At 46.0% G+C, this 23,380-nt stretch overlaps 1 protein-coding gene across 1 annotated transcript; it reads left to right on the top strand.

Moving 5' to 3' along the window:
• Positions 1 to 11,384: 11,384 nt before the first annotated feature.
• Positions 11,385 to 13,819, top strand: LOC123157272 (chaperone protein dnaJ 10). Its single transcript, XM_044575529.1, has 10 exons — positions 11,385 to 11,659; positions 11,752 to 11,811; positions 11,909 to 11,991; positions 12,084 to 12,237; positions 12,309 to 12,438; positions 12,528 to 12,686; positions 12,766 to 12,947; positions 13,041 to 13,121; positions 13,238 to 13,363; positions 13,452 to 13,819. The coding sequence occupies exons 1-10, from the start codon at positions 11,573 to 11,575 to the stop codon at positions 13,524 to 13,526; spliced, it is 1,137 nt and encodes a 378-aa protein (XP_044431464.1). The 5' UTR covers positions 11,385 to 11,572; the 3' UTR covers positions 13,527 to 13,819.
• The last annotated feature ends 9,561 nt before the right edge of the window (positions 13,820 to 23,380 follow it).

The raw sequence follows: 23,380 nt of genomic DNA on the forward strand, positions 1-23,380 counted from the left end.
CTGACATGGCTAGTCGTAAACCCAAAGCGGCACAGACTTACAGGGATAGGCATCCATGACCCAGCATCGAACGTGTCGGTCATCAGCGAGTGAATCCAGGCTGTAGCACTGGGCTAGCAGGACTCCGGTGAACCGGGCTGTAGCGGGCTAACAGGACTCCGGTATTCACCGCGTGACATTTCCCCGAAGGGACAGACACAGGAACGAAGAAGGACACATGCCGGCCAGCCTAAGTGTTCCGGAGCAGTAGCAAGCTACCGTGTATCAGTGGAAACACTAGGAGACATTTCCCGGTAAGAGAGGCTACTAAAGATAAACAACTAGATGGTCAGATCCCACACATACCAAGCATTTCAATAACATACACACAATATGCTCGATATGTGCAATACAACATGGCATCACAAAATGACTCTACGACTCAAGTAGTTTATTCAATAGGCTCCGAGGAGCGAGATATTACAAACATGGGTCTCATGACCCAACATTCAGAGCATACAAATCAAGCACAAGCAGAAGCTATCATGTCTGAGTACAGACATCTATAAATGAAAAAGGCTGAGAAGCCTGACTATCTACCAAATCCTGCCGAGGCACAAGATCGTAGCTGAGGTAACAAGCTAAACGTCGAAGACCACGCGGTAATACTAGTGAGACTGAAGTCTCTCTGCAAAAACATAAAATAGGCAAACGTGAGTACAAATGTACCCAACAAGACTTACATCAGAACTATCTACATATGCATCATTATAAACAAAGGGATGGTGGGGTTTAACTGCAGCAAGCCAGCTCTGACTCGGTGGCTATCCTGAACTACGACTGCGAGTAACTTTTTGAGGTGGCGCACACGAGTCCACATATTCACCATATCAATACACCACTATGGATCCGCTCCCGTCTCCCTACGAGAACGCCATCCATAGCACTCACGCTTATCTTGCGTATTTTAGAGTATCCACTTTCACTTGTCTATGAACTGATATAAGCAACCCAGAAGTCCTTTTCCGCGGACACGGCTATTCGAATAGATCATATTAACCCTGCAGGGGTGTACTTCTTCACACACGCTCTCACCACTTACCGCCGTTTACACGACATGTACTCGGCAACCTTCAAGCGGAAGCCCAACGTGGGTGTCGGCCACGGCCTACCTAAACACTCAAGTCTCTAGTCCAGGTTTATCGCCTATTCGGGTTCCATCCATGAGGAGATCCGGCCGGAGTTTCGCTCACAGCCCCAAACGATGTGTACAGGGTTCCGTGACACCAAACGGGCGCCCGGTTTACCCGGCCACGTGCCTACCGCATCACAGCCCACCCCTACGGTCAGCGCTGCGCACGGCCTCCAGCATACTACAAACACCAGAAACTACTTGCAACTCCTGGACAGAGGACAAGGGTGATCAAGAAGCCGAGAGGGTCCATTGGTTTCGGGCCCAATGCGTGGTAGTAGCTGAATCATGGATCACAAACACAGAACTCAGTTCCTGAGGACGGCTGCAATGAGACAACCCACCATGTACTCCTACATGGCCTCTCACCGCTACCTTTACCAAATCGTGTTCACACACTTAGCTCACACACAGTAGGACATGTTCACACGCCTCTGATTCATCCCCGATGAATCAGACCTGACTCAACTCTAAGCAGTAGCAGGCATGACAAACAAACATGAATGAGTAGGCACAACAGGGCTCAAACAACTCCTACTCATGCTAGTGGGTTTCATCTATTTACTGTGGCAATGACAGGTCATGCAAAGGATAAAGGGGTTCAGCTACCGCAGCAAGTAACAGATGAATCGTTGTTGTCCTAATGCAGTAAAAGAGAGCAGGAGCGAGAGAGTGGGATTGTATCGGAATGAACAAGGGGGTTTTGCTTGCCTGGCACTTCTGAAGATAACATTGAGTCTTCATCAGTGTCAACGATCACATCATCGGTATCACGTCTATCGAGAGGGGACAAATACCGGCAACACAGAAGGAACACAATCAATGCAATGCACAATATGATGCATGCTCATGACATGGCAATATGAATGTGTTTTGAGCTAATGCAACTAGCAACAGATTAAATGAAGTTGGTTTGAATACAAGATTCAAATTCAAACTCCATATGTGATTATTTAAATGTCATTCACTTCATTTGCTCTAAACAGTAGTGATAAGTTGTTCTAACATGCATGAAAATGGTACAGATGGATTCCTTGAATTTTTCTGATAATTTTTCATATATAAATTATTTAATTTGGAGTTACGGTTAATTTTCTATGAATTTTGGAAGTTTTAGGCATTTTCTGAAATTTCCTGAATATTATAAATCCAGCAATTGAATTAATGCGCCAGCCTGACGTCATCATGACGTCAGCAGGTCAACTGGGCGCCTCCAGGTCAAACCTGACGTGTGGGGGCCACACGTCAGTGACACAGGGCTGTTAGCTCACTGACAGGTGGGGTCAGGTCAACATCCACGTCATCATGGTCAACTCTGACGTGTGGGTCCACAGTGATTAGATAAAATTAAACAGAAATTAAACTAGTGTTAGTTAGGGGCGTGGGCCCAGTAGTCAGTGAGAGGGGGGGGTTAGTTAGTGGCATCATTAGCCACTAATTACGGTGCCACGTCGGCACGGCCGGAGTTAACCCGCCGGCGACCTAAACAACGACGGAGGCTCGCCGGACTTGAGCTACAGGCGGCGGCTGGACTCGCGGAGACCACCGGGGCGTAGCCCGTGCTCTCCCGTATCCAAAGGAGCAGGAGGGTGGTGGCGGGGGCGCCGGAGCTCGCCGGAAGTGCGCTCGCGGCGGCGCCGGAGTTCGGGTGAGTGCGGGGTTGACGCTATGGTGCATGGGAGGAGGGGCTGGTGGGCGCTACGGGCTCCTGGGAGCAAACCGAGTGCTATGACGCGCCCAGGCACGAGCTACGGCGTCTGTAGCCACGACGGCGGCATGGCCGGCGGCGGTGAGCTTTCGGGCTCGTGGGGAACGGCGCTACAGCACGGGGGCGAGCACAAGGAGTTAGGGGATAAGGTAAGTGGCTCACGGCGAGTCAGACGGTGCAGACGGCGGGGCCGGGGAGGCTCTGTACGCGGCGAATCAAGCGACGGAGATCGCCGGCACCGAGGTTGGAGAAGACGTCCGGGGCGGCGATGCAGCGCTCCCCTGGTTGCTTGGCTCGGGGTGGACGAGGAGGACGACGATGCGGTCCTTCTGGATTGGTCGGCGAGGCGAGTGGTGGTCGGTGGCCGTGGCTATGGCGAGCGGCGGCGACGGCGACTCTCGGGTGGCTCGGGGAAGAGAGTCAGGGGAGGGAGAGAGGGGGTCCAGAGAGAGAGAGAGGAGGTCGAGGGGGTCGAGGGCGTCTCCGTGGCGTCGCGAGGGAGTCGGGGAGGCTGCCACGGCGAAGCAGGAGGTGGAGGCCTCCGCGTGCGCGCGTGCGTGCGGTGTCCGTCCTCCTGGCAGAGGAGGAAGAGGACAAGGGGGAGGAGGAGGTGGGCTGGGCCGGCCAGATGGGCTGGCCAGCTGGGCCAGGTAAGTGGCGCCAGGTAATTCCCTTCTCTCTCTGTCTTTTTCTAATTATTTCAGTTTTCTATTTTGCAGGTTTGTTTTGAATTTGGTTTTGAAACCAATTCAATTTATTTTGCTTCTGACAATATTTTTAGGAGCTAAAAGAATTAAAACAATGCTCCACAAAATATTTCAGAATTATTGGACCTATATTTATTTAATAGTAGATATAAATCCAATTCAAATAATTATTGCTTTAATTCAAATGCCCAAATTAAATGTTTCTGAGACACCAAAAATATTGGTTTGGATTTTACCTCTTGCCAATATTTCCAGAGGATAACAGGAACATTTTCTTGGACACATTTGAGAAGATTTAACTATTGGTTATTTTTAGAGGTTTCTGAGGCTTTGAAAATTCCTCAATTCAAATTTCGTTTGAATTTAAACATGATGCAGCAAGAGGTCTAGCCTAGTGCATTACCAGAAGCTAGGGATGTGACAACTCACCCCCACTAAACAAGAATCTCGTCTCGAGATTCAAGCGTAGGGTAAGGTGAAAGGGGAAAGCAAACTAGCACAATCTTCACGATCCAGGTTGTACTTCAAATGAACGTTGATTTGAACACCATCTTTGTCTTGTCGTCTTGCTCTGAGAAATTCTGTCAACATGACACGGAGGGAAGAAGGAGACTCTAGAAAGGTCAATCTTCTCGAAGATCGAACAACTCACAGAATGAGACATAGGACCATCTCTCGGGTTGAGACACGAGTTACACATCAAGAGGGGTGGAAAGAGACGGATGACGAAGGTTCACTAGGTGGACAACAATTCCACACTTAAGAAGGTGGTAAACGGTTGTCAACATAGCGAGGAGTTGAATTGCCATGATACCATAACGATACATCCTGGAGGAGGGTGATTCGTAGATTATTATCTTAAGTGGCAAAAAGAATTACTTTTGATATAGAGATCATTGAGACTCTCTATATCAGCCTAAGGCAAATCACAGCAATCGTTTGGAGGGGGTCGGTAGAATGGCATACTCGGACTTGGATGATGTGGATTACCTTGTTGAAGACAACGCAATGGATGAATTTACTTATCACCGGAAATGGAAGGGACATTGGTGGTGCAAGCTGGGAACAAAATGCAAATGCTGGGAACGATTCTGGTAACTGGGGAAGAACCCAACAATAAAGAGTGAATTCACTGGTTGAAAAGGTCATAGCATTGCCGAGGAAACTGAGAGGAATCCTAGTTAGAGCCGATGGTAACACGTAGCGCTTGTACGTGCTTTCAAGAACTTGAGCATTTCCACAATCATCAAGGTTTTACCAACATCTGTGTCAAGGATCCTGGCAACACAACTTGCTACCATGATGAATGATGATGGATGATGCAGATGCAAAGGAAGATAACATCATCTCAGATTTCACCCTTGACGGGGCCAAGGAGATAGAATCTGGATGATCGACCGAGAGACATTTAGCACTCCGCTTCTAATGTTCTCCTTGATGTGCTAGTGTATCCCATTCATTGAAATGGTTTGGTATCTAGAACATCAAGTAAAGGTCGGACTTCGGGAACACAAAGATCCATAGGGGCAACTAGGGAGTAAATCCTACGAAATCCCTATGGGGAGGTGGCCAATTTCATCAAATAAGATACTATAATAATAGGTCTACCGGATGGGTGTGTTGGCCACGACATCCACCTTACCGGTTATCGAGAGACCAATATTATAGTTCTTGGGAAATGTTCCAACCCATCATATCTGCCTAAGATTCAGATCTGGTTGGTGTCAGGATATTCCAGACTCATCGAGTCTAGGAAGAAAAATGAAAGTTTGCAACACAAATCGACGAGATGACGTTGCGAGATTCTCGGGAGATGAACTACGATAGCAAGCTCCAAAACATGAGCTGGTTCTGCTACAAACATGTGAACATGTTGTCCAAGACAAGCATGACCACAAAGTAGTCTTATAATAAAACACTACCGAATTCAGGAGGGGAACCATCATCGAGGATATCGAAGTCCTTGCATAAGGTATACTCTTAAGAAGGAACTTCTTCTCCTTGAACAATTCAATCAGTGGCTTGGTGTGCTAGGGACACATATAGATTGAAGGTTGCAAGTCTTCAAACCACAGAATTCTTCGCACGTGTGCATGACTGATTTGGAATGATTCCAAGAAAACAACATTGACTTTCTCGAATCCACGGCGGCAACTTGCATCAGATGCACATGAATTAAAGGAAGTCACTACCTTCATCCAAACATATGCTTCATGAGCTAGCATGAACAAATGCTTTCAAAAGTTTCCAACACTAGCTTAATGTTCAACAAAATTATGGAGGAGATAAGGATGTTGTCAATGGGCTCAACAACAATTCATCTAGGTTTCCTTTTAAAAGGAATTCCATAGTTAAGTGAACACGGTGATAGCATTGGTCAGACCAAAGATATAATGGTGTATGCTCGAGGGATCAACCACGAGTAAGACAACATTACGAATATCGTTGGTTCTGATTTGATTTGACGATAGCCCACACTCAAATCAAAGGATTGATAAGACAATAGATCCAGCAACTGATCACAGGGACCAATCGATGAAGATATCATCTTTCTTCAACACACACTACACAAGAATATCCCTTTGGAACGAACTAAGTCAGGCAAGCTTTTATCTTCCAACTCTCCAAGTCGTTGTCTAACTTAACCAACTAGCTCAGGGATATCCAACACAGATTCTTGGAGAAGGATGGTTCACAAAAAACCAACTTGATCACGAGCTCAACATAGCGGTCAGGTGACAACCTGGTAATACTTCTGAGAAGATATTCAGAAAATCACGAGCCACCGGTATGTTACTAAGCTCGAGAGCAATCTTGCTTTTCAGGGCAAGACGATATGATCAATAGAGCAAGAATTTGAAATAATCCTAACTCATCGATCGAGGAGTGAACTAGGAGAATGGACTAGGTAGCACGATCAATCTTAGAATGATGATTCAATAACCAACACACTAAGAATAAAATTATTGTCCTTTAACTACCCAGCAACGAGGTTGCTAAGCGTATTGATTTCACACATCACAATTCATTTGTCGGTATTCCGGTTGCATCAACACGAAGACCGAGGAATGACTAATGACGGCAAGAAGTATCACTGTACCAGGAGTTCATAGGATGGGGTGCAATTCCTATAACAATCCCGATTTAAAGATGGTAATACTCCAAGGTAGAACAGAACGAAAGCTGGATTAGCAATTTGATCTGCGGAGCACAACTTCTCTGACCCAATCCTGGATATGGAAGAGGTACTGGAGTTTGTTTCTCCTAGTCATTCTGCGATAGAATGGCTTGACGGACCACAAGAGTAATAGGCATCGATAAACGAACGCATGCATACTCTTGGCTATCAATTGATAGACGAGGGTCAGAATGCAACTAAAGAGAGACAACTCAAGGAACATATGATTTTCTGAGTTGTGGATGCATGGTTTAGCATGTCGAACGAATTCCACATGTTTCTTCCGGATAACCCATGCAGAAAAGTAGAACTGGCAGAGTCACAATATATAACGGAGAACTCATCAAGAATAATCCTGTTGTGATATTTCAGTTCAACAAGGAACTTCTGCCATAAGTAGTTCATGGTATTTGGAAGAAGAAGATACCACGGACTTTAAGGACTATCGCAAAGGTTACTAATATCCTAAAGGAACTAGCAAACACTATCAACATGAAGTAAGTAGAGTGAATCTCGGGTTCAAAGCCCAAGGAGTAGAATACCTACTACTAAGTGGCATCACGGGATGCTTTCGAGAATAAAAGCCAGAATCATCACACTGGGACACAAAACATGGCTAGACTACTAGATGATCCCCTGAGACACCTAGGGTCATAGTAATAACTCCAACATAAAGGTCGAGGCAGTAGAGTACCTCAACTCAACAATTTGTGTGATTAACCTGGCCTAAAAGACATTGAAACCAGAGGAAAAGGATTTGCAAATGCATCAGACTACTTAGAAACCTGGGATGACTCGGACAGCATAACGGCTGTAAATGCTCAGAAAAGATTTGAGACATTCACAAAAATGGTGGCATAACCACTCAAAGGCACAATATCAAGGTTTCGAGATCAACAATTTAACATACGGAAGTAATAGAAACTGAAACGAGGCTTAAGTCCAACAATTCTATAGGTCTACGGATTAGTAACATGTGATCCTAATAGAAAGAAGAGATAGCCTAGTTCTTAATCCCCGCAGGAAAGATAAGATGACTCAGATCAGAAGGGCATGAGGTATAAGGAGTAAAAAGAGCCTTACGTTCCATCCCACAATCAATTCCCTTATATAACTAAAGAATTTCTAGACTCAACTTCGACCAGTTTGGCTTGGTAATCCTACAGGCAGTCAAGCTCTGATACCAACGCTGTCAGGACCCCGACTCAATGCCACATCGATCTAGCATGTAACACCTCATATCACTTTGCGGCCTCACGCACGGTATTCCCACGGGTGTCGCCTTACCTTTGCCCGGGACCGTTTGCGCCTTTTGGCACACGTATATGACAGTGTCGCTAGCATCCATATGATAAGGAGCCCGGGCTGACATGGCTAGTCGTAAACCCAAAGCGGCACAGACTTACAGGGACAGGCATCCATGACCCAGCATCGAACGTGTCGGTCATCAGCGAGTGAATCCAGGCTGTAGCACTGGGCTAGCAGGACTCCGGTGAACCGGGCTGTAGCGGGCTAACAGGACTCCGGTATTCACCGCGTGACATTTCCCCGAAGGGACAGACACAGGAACGAAGAAGGACACATGCCGGCCAGCCTAAGTGTTCCGGAGCAGTAGCAAGCTACCGTGTATCAGTGGAAACACTAGGAGACATTTCCCGGTAAGAGAGGCTACTAAAGATAAACAACTAGATGGTCAGATCCCACACATACCAAGCATTTCAATAACATACACACAATATGCTCGATATGTGCAATACAACATGGCATCACAAAATGACTCTACGACTCAAGTAGTTTATTCAATAGGCTCCGAGGAGCGAGATATTACAAACATGGGTCTCATGACCCAACATTCAGAGCATACAAATCAAGCACAAGCGGAAGCTATCATGTCTGAGTACAGACATCTATAAATGAAAAAGGCTGAGAAGCCTGACTATCTACCAAATCCTGCCGAGGCACAAGATCGTAGCTGAGGTAACAAGCTAAACGTCGAAGACCACGCGGTAATACTAGTGAGACTGAAGTCTCTCTGCAAAAACATAAAATAGGCAAACGTGAGTACAAATGTACCCAGCAAGACTTACATCAGAACTATCTACATATGCATCATTATCAACAAAGGGATGGTGGGGTTTAACTGCAGCAAGCCAGCTCTGACTCGGTGGCTATCCTGAACTACGACTGCGAGTAACTTTTTGAGGTGGCGCACACGAGTCCACATATTCACCATATCAATACACCACTATGGATCCGCTCCCGTCTCCCTACGAGAACGCCATCCATAGCACTCACGCTTATCTTGCGTATTTTAGAGTATCCACTTTCACTTGTCTATGAACTGATATAAGCAACCCAGAAGTCCTTTTCCGCGGACACGGCTATTCGAATAGATCATATTAACCCTGCAGGGGTGTACTTCTTCACACACGCTCTCACCACTTACCGCCGTTTACACGACATGTACTCGGCAACCTTCAAGCGGAAGCCCAACGTGGGTGTCGGCCACGGCCTACCTAAACACTCAAGTCTCTAGTCCAGGTTTATCGCCTATTCGGGTTCCATCCATGAGGAGATCCGGCCGGAGTTTCGCTCACAGCCCCAAACGATGTGTACAGGGTTCCGTGACACCAAACGGGCGCCCGGTTTACCCGGCCACGTGCCTACCGCATCACAGCCCACCCCTACGGTCAGCGCTGCGCACGGCCTCCAGCATACTACAAACACCAGAAACTACTTGCAACTCCTGGACAGAGGACAAGGGTGGTCAAGAAGCCGAGAGGGTCCATTGGTTTCGGGCCCAATGCGTGGTAGTAGCTGAATCATGGATCACAAACACAGAACTCAGTTCCTGAGGACGGCTGCAATGAGACAACCCACCATGTACTCCTACATGGCCTCTCACCGCTACCTTTACCAAAACGTGTTCACACACTTAGCTCACACATAGTAGGACATGTTCACACGCCTCTGATTCATCCCCGATGAATCAGACCTGACTCAACTCTAAGCAGTAGCAGGCATGACAAACAAGCATGAATGAGTAGGCACAACAGGGCTCAAACAACTCCTACTCATGCTAGTGGGTTTCATCTATTTACTGTGGCAATGACAGGTCATGCAAAGGATAAAGGGGTTCAGCTACCGCAGCAAGTAACAGATGAATCGATGTTGTCCTAATGCAGTAAAAGAGAGCAGGAGCGAGAGAGTGGGATTTTATCGGAATGAACAAGGGGGGTTTTGCTTGCCTGGCACTTCTGAAGATAACATTGAGTCTTCATCAGTGTCAACGATCACATCATCGGTATCACGTCTATCGAGGGGGGACAAATACCGGCAACAAAGAAGAAATACAATCAATGCAATGCACAATATGATGCATGCTCATGACATGGCAATATGAATGTGTTTTGAGCTAATGCAACTAGCAACAGATTAAATGAAGTTGGTTTGAATACAAGATTCAAATTCAAACTCCATATGTGATTATTTAAATGTCATTCACTTCATTTGCTCTAAACAGTAGTGATAAGTTGTTCTAACATGCATGAAAATGGTACAGATGGATTCCTTGAATTTTTCTGATAATTTTTCATATATAAATTATTTAATTTGGAGTTACGGTTAATTTTCTATGAATTTTGGAAGTTTTAGGCATTTTCTGAAATTTCCTGAATATTTATAAATCCAGCAATTGAATTAATGCGCCAGCCTGACGTCATCATGACGTCAGCAGGTCAACTGGGCGCCTCCAGGTCAAACCTGACGTGTGGGGGCCACACGTCAGTGACACAGGGCTGTTAGCTCACTGACAGGTGGGGTCAGGTCAACATCCACGTCATCATGGTCAACTCTGACGTGTGGGTCCACAGTGATTAGATAAAATTAAACAGAAATTAAACTAGTGTTAGTTAGGGGCGTGGGCCCAGTAGTCAGTGAGAGGGGGGGGGTTAGTTAGTGGCATCATTAGCCACTAATTACGGCGAAAATCCGAAGCGTCGAGGATGCGCACAGGCGGCGAGGCTAGTGAGAGGGGATGAGACGAGTGGGCGGCGGTGGCGGACTGAGTGTGGAGGGAGCGCCATCTTTATAACGAGCGCCGGCCGTGGCCCGCCTAAATGTGCGCTCGAACATTTCCCACGCTCTGGAGTGCCAAAGCCAGCGCGCGCTAGGCCGAATTCCCCCCCCCCCCCCCCCCCCCCCCCCCCCCGCGCGAACCTTTCCCGCGCGCTGGCATGATCTAAAGCGCGCGTGGTCATAAAATGGGTCGGCGCGTCGGGCGCGCTGGCTACCCAAATCTAAAAGAAGGCGGACGACGGGCGGGCGGCCGACCCAAATGAACAAAAGCGTCGTCGGCCCGTTGGAGTTGCTCTTATTCCTTGCACACAGCTACAATCGGTATGTAAATAAAAGCCTTAATTTGCAAATAAGTTCTGGTCTAAAGGGGGACGCAGGCAAAGACACATGAATAAAGAGTAGAATGAACTTTTGATCCGCTGCTCCCCGGAGAAAGGAGGACATCTGGAGAAATAAAATGCAGGGCCACGTTCCATTCCACCACCACTAGGCCGCCCGGCGATTTGTTTAATGCTCCCCCCGGCCGCGCCGCGCTGTGCGTCACTGGAAAGATAAAAGATGGCCCGGTGGCCTGTGGAGGGTGGCTCCCCACCTCGTTGCGCAATGAATGGTGATGATGCGGCTTTCCTTTACTCTTCTTCCTCCACCAGACCACCACTTCCATGCTCTGCTCTGGTGGTCTCCTGTTCGGTTCCGGGAGTGTTCTTCCTTGACAGGGAGCGGCGGTCGCCATGGCGAAGGAGACCGAGTACTACGACGCGCTCGGCGTCAGCCCCGCCGCCTCGGACGACGAGATCCGCAAGGCCTACTACATCAAGGTCCCCGTTTTACCTGCCTCTGCCTGCCTAGCGCATTGTCGCTTTCCGCTAGCTTGCTGATTTGGAGGTTTCGTTTCGTGTCCTGTCTTCAGGCGAGGCAGGTGCATCCTGACAAAAACCCCGACGATCCGCAGGCGTCCGACAAGTTTCAGGTTCTTGCTTCGTGTGGCTCAAGTCGATTGATATTGTAGCAGGATCGGTTGGTGGGTGGGTGTTGAGATTCTTGTTGTTATGGTGCTATATATGTAGGCTCTTGGAGAGGCCTACCAGGTCCTGAGTGACCCTTTGCAGAGAAAGGCCTACGACGGTTATGGCAAGACTAGCATATCCAGGTGTCTGCCCTGCCCCATTTGATCCCAGATGAAACTCAGCTCCGAAGCAGCAGTTCAAGCTTCACTCTGACAAATATTTTTCTGTTTCTCAGGGACAATATTCTAGATGGTGCTCTGGTCTTCACCCTCCTGTTCGGGAGCGAGCTGTTCGAGGACTACATTGGGCATCTTGCAATGGCAACAATGGCTTCCTCAGAGATGGCCAGCGACAACGGCAGCGCCGAGAAGCTTCAGGACAGGCTCAAGGTAGGCACATGCATATCTCCCGTTGCCCAAAACGTACACATATATCTCTAAAAAACACTGCTGCGATGAAGGGTGTACAAAGGGAACGAGAAGAGAAGCTAGCTAGATTCCTCAACAAGTTCCTCTCGCAGTATGTGAGTGGTGACATGGAGGGATTCGCTCATCGTGCCGAATCTGAGGCGAAGAGGCTTTCCAGCACTTGTCAGTATGATGATCCCTACAAACTACAGCTGTGTTCTTCTCTTGATGGGTTTCATCTGAATCTTTGTGAAATGCTTTGCTGCTCACAGCATACGCACTGGACATTCGTCGCACCATCGGATACGTTTACTCCCGACAAGCTGCCAAGGAACTCGGCAAGAAGGCCATGTACCTGGGAGTTCCGTTCCTGACCGAGTGGGTGAGGAACAAGGGCCACCTCTGGAGGTCACAGATCACGGCAGCGAAAGGTGAAAACTTCCCCAATTGTTGCCATGGTTGTGATGGTTGAAGTTGCCGACTGATTAAGGCGCGAAAAGAACAATGCAGGAGCTCTGCAGCTGCTGCAGCTGCAAGAGGAGGCATGCCGGCAGAGTGCCAAGGACGGGGGCGCTGCCACTGAGAAGGACGTCGATATGCAGATGAGAATGAACAAGGACCTGATGATGAGTTCAATTTGGAAGCTCAACGTTGTGGATATTGAAGTCACGCTCCTACATGTCTGTGAAATGGTATGTGCGTCTTCTTTACTGAAATACGTACTCCCATATTAATCTGTTACTAGTACAACAATATGATTTGACAAGTTTTTAACTTCTTGACAGGTGCTACATGAAAATAATGTCAAGAAAGAGGACCTCAAGGCCCGTGCAATGGCCTTGAGAAATCTCGGAAAAATATTTCAGGTACATTGTTTGACGTTTTCTTTCGGACAATTCATGTACTACATGTGTAAACAAAAAAAACCCTGAATTGAGTATATTTCATAAATTCCATCTTTGATCAACTGGAATGAGAATAGAGGGAAAAAGAGGCATTACCTGGGCCATCAAAGCCAACCATTCTCGACGATGACAGCAGCTCAGATGAAAGTTCAGACGAGGAGGCATCACGGACAGTGACATATCGGACTCCAGCGCTTACTCAGGCAATTTTTCAACAACCATACAAACATGTGTATACGTTACACATTCAAATATGTTTAGTGAGATAAGTTCAAAAATGTTGTTGTACAGGGAATTGGCAGGCTATTTAGATGCTTATGCAACCCCGCATATGACGTTAACGATGACTTCGAACCCCGGAAATGAAGCAGGGAGACTACGAAACCTTTCGAAGATACCCAAGTTATACCAGATATATGATTCACAACAGCTGGGGTCATGCACCACCATCCTTCAGTTACCTGAAGGGTATGGATATATGTTTATATGCTGCTTCAGCACTGGTGATCAGATCCAACAGTTAAAGCTTTAGAGTACCCCCTTTTCACTCGCATGAGCATAGCTTTTGAAATAGACCATACCTGATTGTTCCGTGCTTTCTGTAATTGTTCTATTTTGGTGTTTCTACGAAAATAATAATAGAAAATCTGTTTGTCTTAGATAAAAGGCCCTTTTTATTGGCTCATAATCTAGCATGAAGGGGATACAAACAAAAGAACCGACCAGGAACCAAGTACATCCGTCGACGCCCGAATGGCGCAAACTGAAAAAAAAAATACTCCCTCCATTCGAAAAATGTTATCCCTCAAATGGATGTATCTAGCATTAAGTACTCCCTTCGTCCGGAAATACATATCTTTTTGATGACAAGTATTTCCGGACGAAGGGAGTATCTAGCATCAAGATCCATTTGAGGGACAAGTTTGAGACAAACTTTTTCGAACAAAGGGAGTACCACCAAAATCTAACATTGTAGACGCTGTGATGATACCGCACCTCCAACCCAAATTTATTGGTGGTAAACCTGGGCATGGCCAACAGCCCAAACAATACCCCCACAAGCCTTCACCGCCCCACCATGCACCCGCACCATCGGCAGGTGATGACATAAACACCCGATTATATCCAAGGAGGATGTATCCGGCGCAATAGTCACAGGGTGGGCCAGGCCGATGACTCGGAGTCCTCCTATAATACGGGGGGCATCATCACCTTAGTATAATCTGTTGAGTAAATAGGCAACTTTTCAATTAATTTAATCCATATAAATAGATCACTAGCATGGCATTGATAGAATTAACGACATACTGATTCTCATCTAGACAAGCACGTATTATGCAAACACTAGACACATCAACACATGATGCTAGTGCTGCTAATACGGAAATAAACACAAGCAGGATAAACGCGTTATACCCTCTAGTAGGTCATGCAGAAGCAGCGGCAGCAGTGGCGGCCTCGGCGGCCTTCTTGTCGGCCTCGAGCTTCTCGACGGCGAGACGGTCGGCGTCGGACTAAGACATCGTGATGATGAAGACGACGCAAACATAGAGGAACTAGACGAACGGAGGCGAGCAGTCGCGTAGTCGCTTCCTAAAAATCTAATTGCCCCTCTCCCGTACATGATCCGGAGAGGTGGGGTTTCAGAGACCTGCTCTCCCGTCAACCGTGTAAGCGGTGAACGGGGTGGAGTCGCCGTCGGCAGCGGCAGCGGCAGCAAAAGGAACGATAGTGGGCGGAGGCAGATATGCGATCTGTTTCGCGTGACGGCTAGGGTTAGGAGGCGCCTCACACTTATATAGGCGCGGCCGCGTGGAGAGACGTGGGCTCGACCCACGTACGAGTCCGTGACAGCCCACGACCCGACGTCTCAGATCGTGGCTCAGCTGCCAGGAACTCTCCGTCACTGACCGACAAAAATAAGCGCATAGGTGTGAGCTCGGCTCGGCTCATTCCCGCAACCCGCGACGCGGCGCGATGGAGGATGAGTGCGCGAGGGCCTCTTCTGTTCTCAAGGTCCAATAGCATGTGGAAGAGAAACCCTTATAAGGAGGTTCAACTCCTCTCCAACTTTCGGGATGTGACTAAACTTCTCACTACACCTAGTGCCAATTAAACCCACATGGACCCTTGGGGATTTTCAGAAATTGTTAGATGGGCCTTCAGCCCACCCTAATATTTCAACAATCCCCCACCAGATCTCGAGGGCCGACTGTGTCCTCTGTTCCAATTGTTGTTTCGATATATCAGTGTTTCAGTGAAGACCTGTTAAGGTTGAACTTCATCTAGAGCAAGTAGCTACACTCCTTCACAACTGAACAATGGACTAAGCCTTGGATTGTCAGTTTGGCGTAAAGTAGCTTCACCACATGTCTTACTAGTACTAGGCTGCCGAAGGTTGACCCCTCGGGTGGAGCATATAAGTCACACGCCTGGCCTATTCATGAACTTACTAGAGATCACCACAATCTCATAGACCGTGACCAGAAGCCGGGCTCATATAGGTGTATTCCTCCAAAGATTGCTCTGTAGGATAGCATCTTGCTTACATAAGATTTGGAACACATTAAGATAATAGTCATCCTACCATACAATATTGAGAGTATTGCATCTCCAATGGAGTGAGTTAGTATAGTTACTCTCCTTAGTTCACCACTGTCTTGTTTTCTCAGGTCCTACTTCACGGGATCTCCGATCACATAGGTTGGGTTGCCACCATGGCAACTCATGTGGGTCTCATACCCATCTCCCTTGATGCATTATCTATCACGACACGCGATAGCCCTTTTGTAAAGGGATCTGCCAGATTCTTAGCCATCTGGACATAGTCCAACGCTATCACTCTGAAGTTTCTTAATTTTCTGACAGCTTTTAATCTCATTCTTATGTGTTTGTTGGAATTCATGTTGTCCTTTGAACTCTTCACCTTGGTGATAACATTCTGATTGTCACAGTTCATAAGGATCGCCGGAACCGGTTTCTCAACCAATGGCAAGTCCATCTAAAGATCTCGAAGCCATCCTGCTTCGACACCAGATGTGTCTATCGCTGTTAATTCTGCTTCCATTGTCGATCTCGTTAATATAGTTTGCTTGCAAGACTTCCAGGAAACGGCACCACCTCCAAGAGTAAACATATACCTAGTTGTGGACTTCATCTCATCGATATTAGAGATCCAATTCGCATCAGTATACCCTTCAAGTACCGACGGGTCTCCGAAATAGTGAAGTCCATAGTTCATAGTACCTTTCAGATAGCGCATAACTCTTTCAATAGCATGGCAGTGTCGATCACCCCGTTTGGAACAAATCAGCTCAGTTTGCTCACAACAAATGCGATGTCAGGCCTCATAGCGCTTGCTAGGTACATGAGTGAACCAATGATTTGAGAGTATCTCAGTTGATCTTTAGCCGTGCCTTCGAACTTTTGAATCAACACGCTAGGATCATATGGTGTTTGAAATGGTTTGCAATCCGAATACCCAAAATGACTCAGCACTTCTCAACATAATGGGATTGCAGAAGTGTAATCCCACCCTCATTATCTCTTAGTAGCTTGATGTTCAAGATAACATTAGCCACACCAAGGTCTTTCATCTCAAAATTCTGAGATAGAAATGACTTGACCTCCTCAATGACTTTGCGGTTGGTTCCGAATATCAGTATGTCATCAACATACAAGCACAATATAACTCCTTCGCCCCCACCATGGCGATAGTATACACATTTGTCAGCTTCATTAACAACAAAGCCAGCTGATGTCAGTGTTGTATTAAACTTGTCATGCCATTGCTTAGGTGCTTGTTTCAGGCCATATAAATATTTCAGCAACCTACACACTTTTCCTTCCTGACCATCTATCACAAAGCCATCTGGCTGTTGCATGCACATTTCCTCGTCTAGCTCTCCATCCAGGAAATCCGTCTTAACATCCATCTGGTGGATGAGAAGACCATGCGAGGCCGCAAACGATAGTAATACTCGAATGGTGGTCAGCCTGGCCACAAGTGAATAAGTATCAAAGAAATCTTCCTCTTCTTTCTGGTCATAGCCCTTGGCCACAAGCCTAGCCTTGTACTTCTCAATTGTACCATCAGGCCTAAGCTTCTTTTTGAACACCCACTTACATCCCAATGGTTTGCAACCATAGGGACGTTCAGTGATCTCCCATGTCCCGTTAGCCATGATGGAATCCATCTCGCTACGGACCGCATCCTTCCAGTAGTCAGCTTCTAGAGAGGCATATGCTTCTGAAAAAGAAGTGGGAGTATCATCCACGAGGTACACGAAGAAATCATCACCAAAGGTCTTTGCAGTATGTTGTCTCTTGCCCCCTACCAAGGGTTTCCCCATGATCCTCCTCGGGATTTTCGTCATGTGTTTGTTCATAATATTTCATAGGAATGGCAAGCTCAGGAGTCTCCTCAGATTCCTGTCTAGAAGTGCTTTGCGTATCTCCCATAGGAAAAATATCCTCAAAGCATGTAGATTACTTAGACTCCATAATTGTACCAATCTTCTAGTAAGGTACCTCAGATTTCAATGCTGTTCTTAGCGTAGCCCAAATTAACACAGTCCACAGTCTTTGGTCCAAGCTTACGTTTTTTGGGGATCGGCACATTTACTTTCGCCAAACAGCCCCAAGTACAAAGTACGAGAGTGTTGTCCTTCTCTTCACCTATTTCTCATTGGGAGTGATCTCATTATCCTTTGTCGGAACTTTATTCAGGACATGACATGCCGTCAATATAGCCTCCCCCGCTGATTGCTTGTATTTGTGTTGGTATTTCCCCGAAGAGGAGAGGATGATGCAGCACAACAACAGTAAGTATTTCCTCAGTTATGAAACCAAGGTTATCAATCCAGTAGAAGCACCAAGCAACACTATGTAAATGGTACATGCACACAATGAACAAATACTTGCAACCCAACGCGTAAGAGGGGTTGTCAATCTCTCCCCGGTATTGAAGTAGATAAAATTGTAGTATATTGGATAAATAGATCTTGCAAAAACACAAAATAAAATAAATAAAAAAAGAGTGCAACAAGGTATTTTTGGGTTTTTGGAATAATAGATCTGAAAACAATATGATAAAAGGGGCCCGTAGATTTCACTAGTGGCTTTTCTCGAGAAAATAGCATACGGTGGGTAAACAATTTACTATTAGGCAATTGATAGAAGAGCAAATAATTATGACAGTAACCAAGGCAATGATCATGTATATAGGCATCACGTCCAAAATTAGTAGACCGACTCCTGCCTGCATCTACTACTATTACTCCACACATCGACCACTATCCAGCATGCATCTAGTGTATTAAGTTCATGGAGAAACGGAGTAATGCAATAAGAACGATGGGAGGTGCACCAATGAGGATGATGAACCCCTCCGTGATCATGTTCCCCTCTAGCAAGGGGCTAGAATAGGGCTCTAGATTGGATCTCATGGTTCTGGAACTTGCGGCTGCTGGAATTGTGTTTCGTCGACTCCTAGGGTTTCTGGAATATTTCGGTATTTATAGAGCTGAGAGGCGGTGGAAAGGACTCCCGTGGGCCCCACCACCCACCTAGGTGCGCTAGGGGCCTCTGGCGCGCCCTAGTGGGTTGTGCACCCCATGGGCCTCCCCTCTGGTACTTCCTTGGCTCCCAAGTTGTCTTCTGGGCAGAAAAAATCTCCAAAAAGTTTCGTGGCGTTTGGACTTCATTTGGTACTGATATTCTGTGAAGTAAAAAACAAGCAAAAAAACAACAATTGGCACTAGGCACTATGTCAATAGATTAGTCCCAAAAAAATGATATAAAGTTGCTATAAAATGAATGTAAAACATCCAAGAATGATATTATGATAGCATGGAACAATAAAAAATTATAGATACGTTGGAGACGTATCAGCATCCCCAAGCTTATTTCCTGCTCGTCCTCGAGTAGGTAAATGATAAAAATAGAATTTTTGATGTGGAATGCTGCCTAACATGTTCATCACATATTATTTTCTTGTGTAGCACCGACATTTGGACTTTTAGATGATTCAAAGCAATAGTCTATATTTGACATGATGACTTCAATACTCAAGCATATCACCAAGCAACCATGTCTTTCAAAATATCAACACTAAAGAAAGTTATCCCTAGCCCATCATGCTCAATCATTGATCCATTCGAGACACACTCAAATATTAGCTACATCCAACGCACAAGTATGATCATAGTGCTCCCTAGTTGGTGCTTTGTAAAAGAAGATGGAGATTCAATTTTTTTTCATAAAGTAAAATAGATAGGCCCTTCACAGAAGCAGATACTTTCCAGACCTCAAAGCTTAAATTGAGAGATAAAATATTTTGAGAGGCATGTTTTTGCCGTCAACGAAAATAACTGAGTAATTCCCAATACTTTCCATGCTAGATACATCATACGCGGTTCCCAAACATAAAATAAAGTTTATTCCTTTTTCCACCATTCTTTCACAATCCATGGCTAGCCGTATCCATGGGTGCCTTCCATACCAACACTTTTCAAGAAATTTATTATTTGACAACATAAAGTAAATTTCTTTTTTATTTCAGGACCGGGCATCCCTATTACTGCCACACTCTCATGCAATGACAAGTGAATAAACACTCATCTTGAGAATAACACATCTAGCATGGAAAAATATTGGCCACCCCCTGCCACTTCTGAGCGGTACGGGCACACAAAAAGGAAATTCATTTTGAAAATTAGAGTCGGCACATACAAATTTACTTGGAACGACACGGAAATACCGCATATAGGTAGGTATGGTGGACTCATAGGCATAACTTGATTCAAGGAATTTGGATGCACAAGTAGTATTCCCACTTAGTACAAATGGAGGCTAGCAAATAGATTGAGAAGCAACCAACCAAGAAACGAAAATTCTCATAAACGAGCATTAAACATAACTAACACCGAATAATGCACCACAAGTAGGATGTAATTTCATTGCATAACTATTGACTTTCGTGCTTGCATAGGGAATCAAAAACCTTAACACCAATATTCTTACTAAAGCATAATTACTCACCAACATGAATCGCATATTAGGATCATCATATCTCAAAACTATTACAAAGAACCAAGTTTATTTTGTCCAATGATCTTTCATGAAAGTTTTTATTATACCCCTCTTGAATATCTATCACTTTGGGACTGATTTCATATATTACCATTGCTTATAACAAGCTCTCAAACAAATTTAAGTGAAGAACATGAGCATAAGTATTTTCTTCTCTCAAAATAATATAAGTGAAGCATCAGAGAACATTTCTTCAAAATATACTAACTTTCAAATTAATCTAAGTGAAGCATGAGAGTGTTTCTTCAAAAATTAAAGCACCACCGTGCTCAAAAAGATCACCCCTGGTTGTACGTACGTGTACACGATATTGACGGGACTGCGTGACATGCTACATCCGCACCTCTACTAATACACGTGCCTTTCCTTACTCGGCCACGGTTCATCACTGCAGGCTTGCAGCCTGCAGACAGGCCGATCGAATAGTATGTACGTACACGTTCACGACCAGACAGACAACCCTATGTACGGTTCGATTGGGTGGGTCCCAGCTGTCAGGGAGGTAAGGAGGCACTTCCTTGCGTGTGAACATATAGTTGGTGGGTCCCAGTTGTCAGGGGGAGAATCATATTTTTTTGCCCATAATATGGACACACTTCCTTGCATGCGAAGATCTAGCTGGTGGGTCCCAGCAGTCAGGGGGGAAATGTTTTTTTCATGAAATACAGTGGCCCGTCCGGTGGGTCCCTGCTGTCAGGTGGAGGAATCATTATTTTGCATGTAATAAGGAGGCACTTCATTGCTACGGCCGTGGACCTAATTGTCAGCCTCTCCACTTACAATACTCTTTCTATCGAAGTCGTTCCTTGACCACATTGACCACACCGCGCCGAGAGCACCAAGACGGTGGACGATGGCGAGGCCTGGGAAGGGGACGACACGGAGTCGGGGAAGATGCGGTAGTGGATGCCCACGTGGAGAGGAGTATGAGGGTTGACTAGTTTGGCTACAGTGTGAGGCTATCGTCACCATAGAATAATAGGGGTTGTGGGTGAGTAGAGGGATGGCCGGGCCAGAGGTTAGAGTAGAGTGGGGTGGTGAGGCCTGCACAGCAGCAGAGCCGGCCACGGGAGGCAGGAGCAGGTGGCACGACCGGCGCTGGTTTGGGCGGCTGGAGCAAGAAGACCAGAGGTTGAAGAAGCACTATGGCCGTTGGATGGACATCGTACGGTCACTGGAGCTAGAATCGTTCATATTGACTAAGTTGAGAAAGCCCTCCGTTTGCGTCAACTTAGTAGGCCTACAAGTTAGCTTCCCACTATGGTGGGTCCCAGCTAGTAGGGGGTATTCATTTTTTTGTGTTGACCATGCTGCACCGAGCGCATCCAAGGTGGTGGACGACGGCGAGGCCCCAGACAGCAACGAGCCGGAGATGGGAAGATGCGGGAGTGGAGTCAGGGACAGAGTGGTGTACGAGGGTCAACTGGTTCTGGTGCGGCGTGTTTCGGCAGTCGGTGGAGAAGAACAGGATGTGTGGAGGGGTGGAGAGATGGCCTGGCCAGTGGTGGGGTAGCGCTTCACAGTGAAGCGTGCTAAGCAGAGCTGCTAGCAGCAGGAGGCAGGAGCAGGTGGTCCCGATGGTGCTGGAGGAAGAAGACGAGAGATTGAAGATGGACGCGAGTCGTTGGATGTAAATCCAATGGCTATTGATGTTAGAATCATTTGTTGAATAAGTTGACCACGACTTGCGTTGGCTTCGACCTATTGGCCCACATTTTAGCCTCCAAAAATGTGGCACATATTCAACCCATTTTTTCAGAATTTACAGTCCATTTGATCTTTTTTTTGAGAACTACAGTCCATTTGCTGGGATGGGTGAACAAATAATGTAGCGTCCATGCGACCCATTTTTTTAAAAACTACAGTCCATTTTCACTTTCTCAAAATACAAGAATTTGCTGCGCTGGCTGAACAAATAATGTAGCATCCATGCGGCCCATTTATTTTCCTAAGAAATTACAGCCCATTTGCACTTTCTCGAAATATACGATTTTGCTGGGTTGGTTCTAGTTATAATGTTGGGTTGGCACTGGTACATAGAGGTGCTATACAAACAACTTTTAACCCCTTTCCGCGACGGTGTTCGGAACCGTCACCTAGTGAGTGACTGCGATGGGGGGGTACTTCCCACATGACCCAGAAACCGTCGGGGATATGCCCTCCTGGCACACACGCTCGGCAAAATGAGGTCGTGTGCGACCGGCGAGCGAGCAAATACGGTTATACGTATAGTAGTGCTAAAAATACAATTATACAGGCAAAATCGTTTCCGGTCGTAAGTACATCCACACAGTCAGTCCCCGCTAAACATTTTTGTTCGTATATACATCCCACACAATCGCTGCAAGGAAAACGTTTCCATTCGTAGGTACACCACACACAATTTTCCCCGTTAAAACGTTTGTGATAGCATTCCCATCACACACAATATTAACAATTTTATCGTTTGCGTTATTGAATGCATCACACACGGTGCGTAGAAGAAACTATCGGGCAAAGGTTGTCCATCACACACAATTTTTATGCGGTAAATGTTTGCGCAAGGTGGCCTAACGCAAACAGTTTTGAAGAGGATGTTGTGTGTGATTGTTCATCCATTCAACACGGTTTATTCCTAGAAACTGTGTCTATTGCCTTAGGTCATCGCCCACAATATTTTCTCAATAACCGTTTGCAATAGCAAAAACCAATTAGCAGGCTAATTGCCCTATTATTAATAATCCATTTATTAATCTAATCGACATTCATATTAAACACATAATATATTTCATTCCCATATTAAGGAAGCAAGATTTCATAATTGAAATACATCAGAGTACAACATGATATAGCTTAAGCACTCAGCTACCCCATTACACAACTGCACCAGCACCAAGTTTCACATGCAACATCTAGGACCTTTCAAAATTAGCATCATAGACGGTACATACACAGATGCATCTCATTAGGAAAACTGCTGAAGTGGAAGGCGAATATTGAGCCTTCATTGATGTTGAAGGTATTTGCAACTTTAGGCCAGTGCATGTGGATGATTGACCGTCCATCCTTCGTCCTCTTCAGGAACACTTCAATATTGAACCATGGGTGTTGTATGAAAACCTTCATCGCCTCCTGACCATAGAGGTGGT

The sequence above is a fragment of the Triticum aestivum genome, chromosome 7B (genome assembly GCF_018294505.1).
Source record: "Triticum aestivum cultivar Chinese Spring chromosome 7B, IWGSC CS RefSeq v2.1, whole genome shotgun sequence".
NCBI lineage: Eukaryota > Viridiplantae > Streptophyta > Magnoliopsida > Poales > Poaceae > Triticum > Triticum aestivum.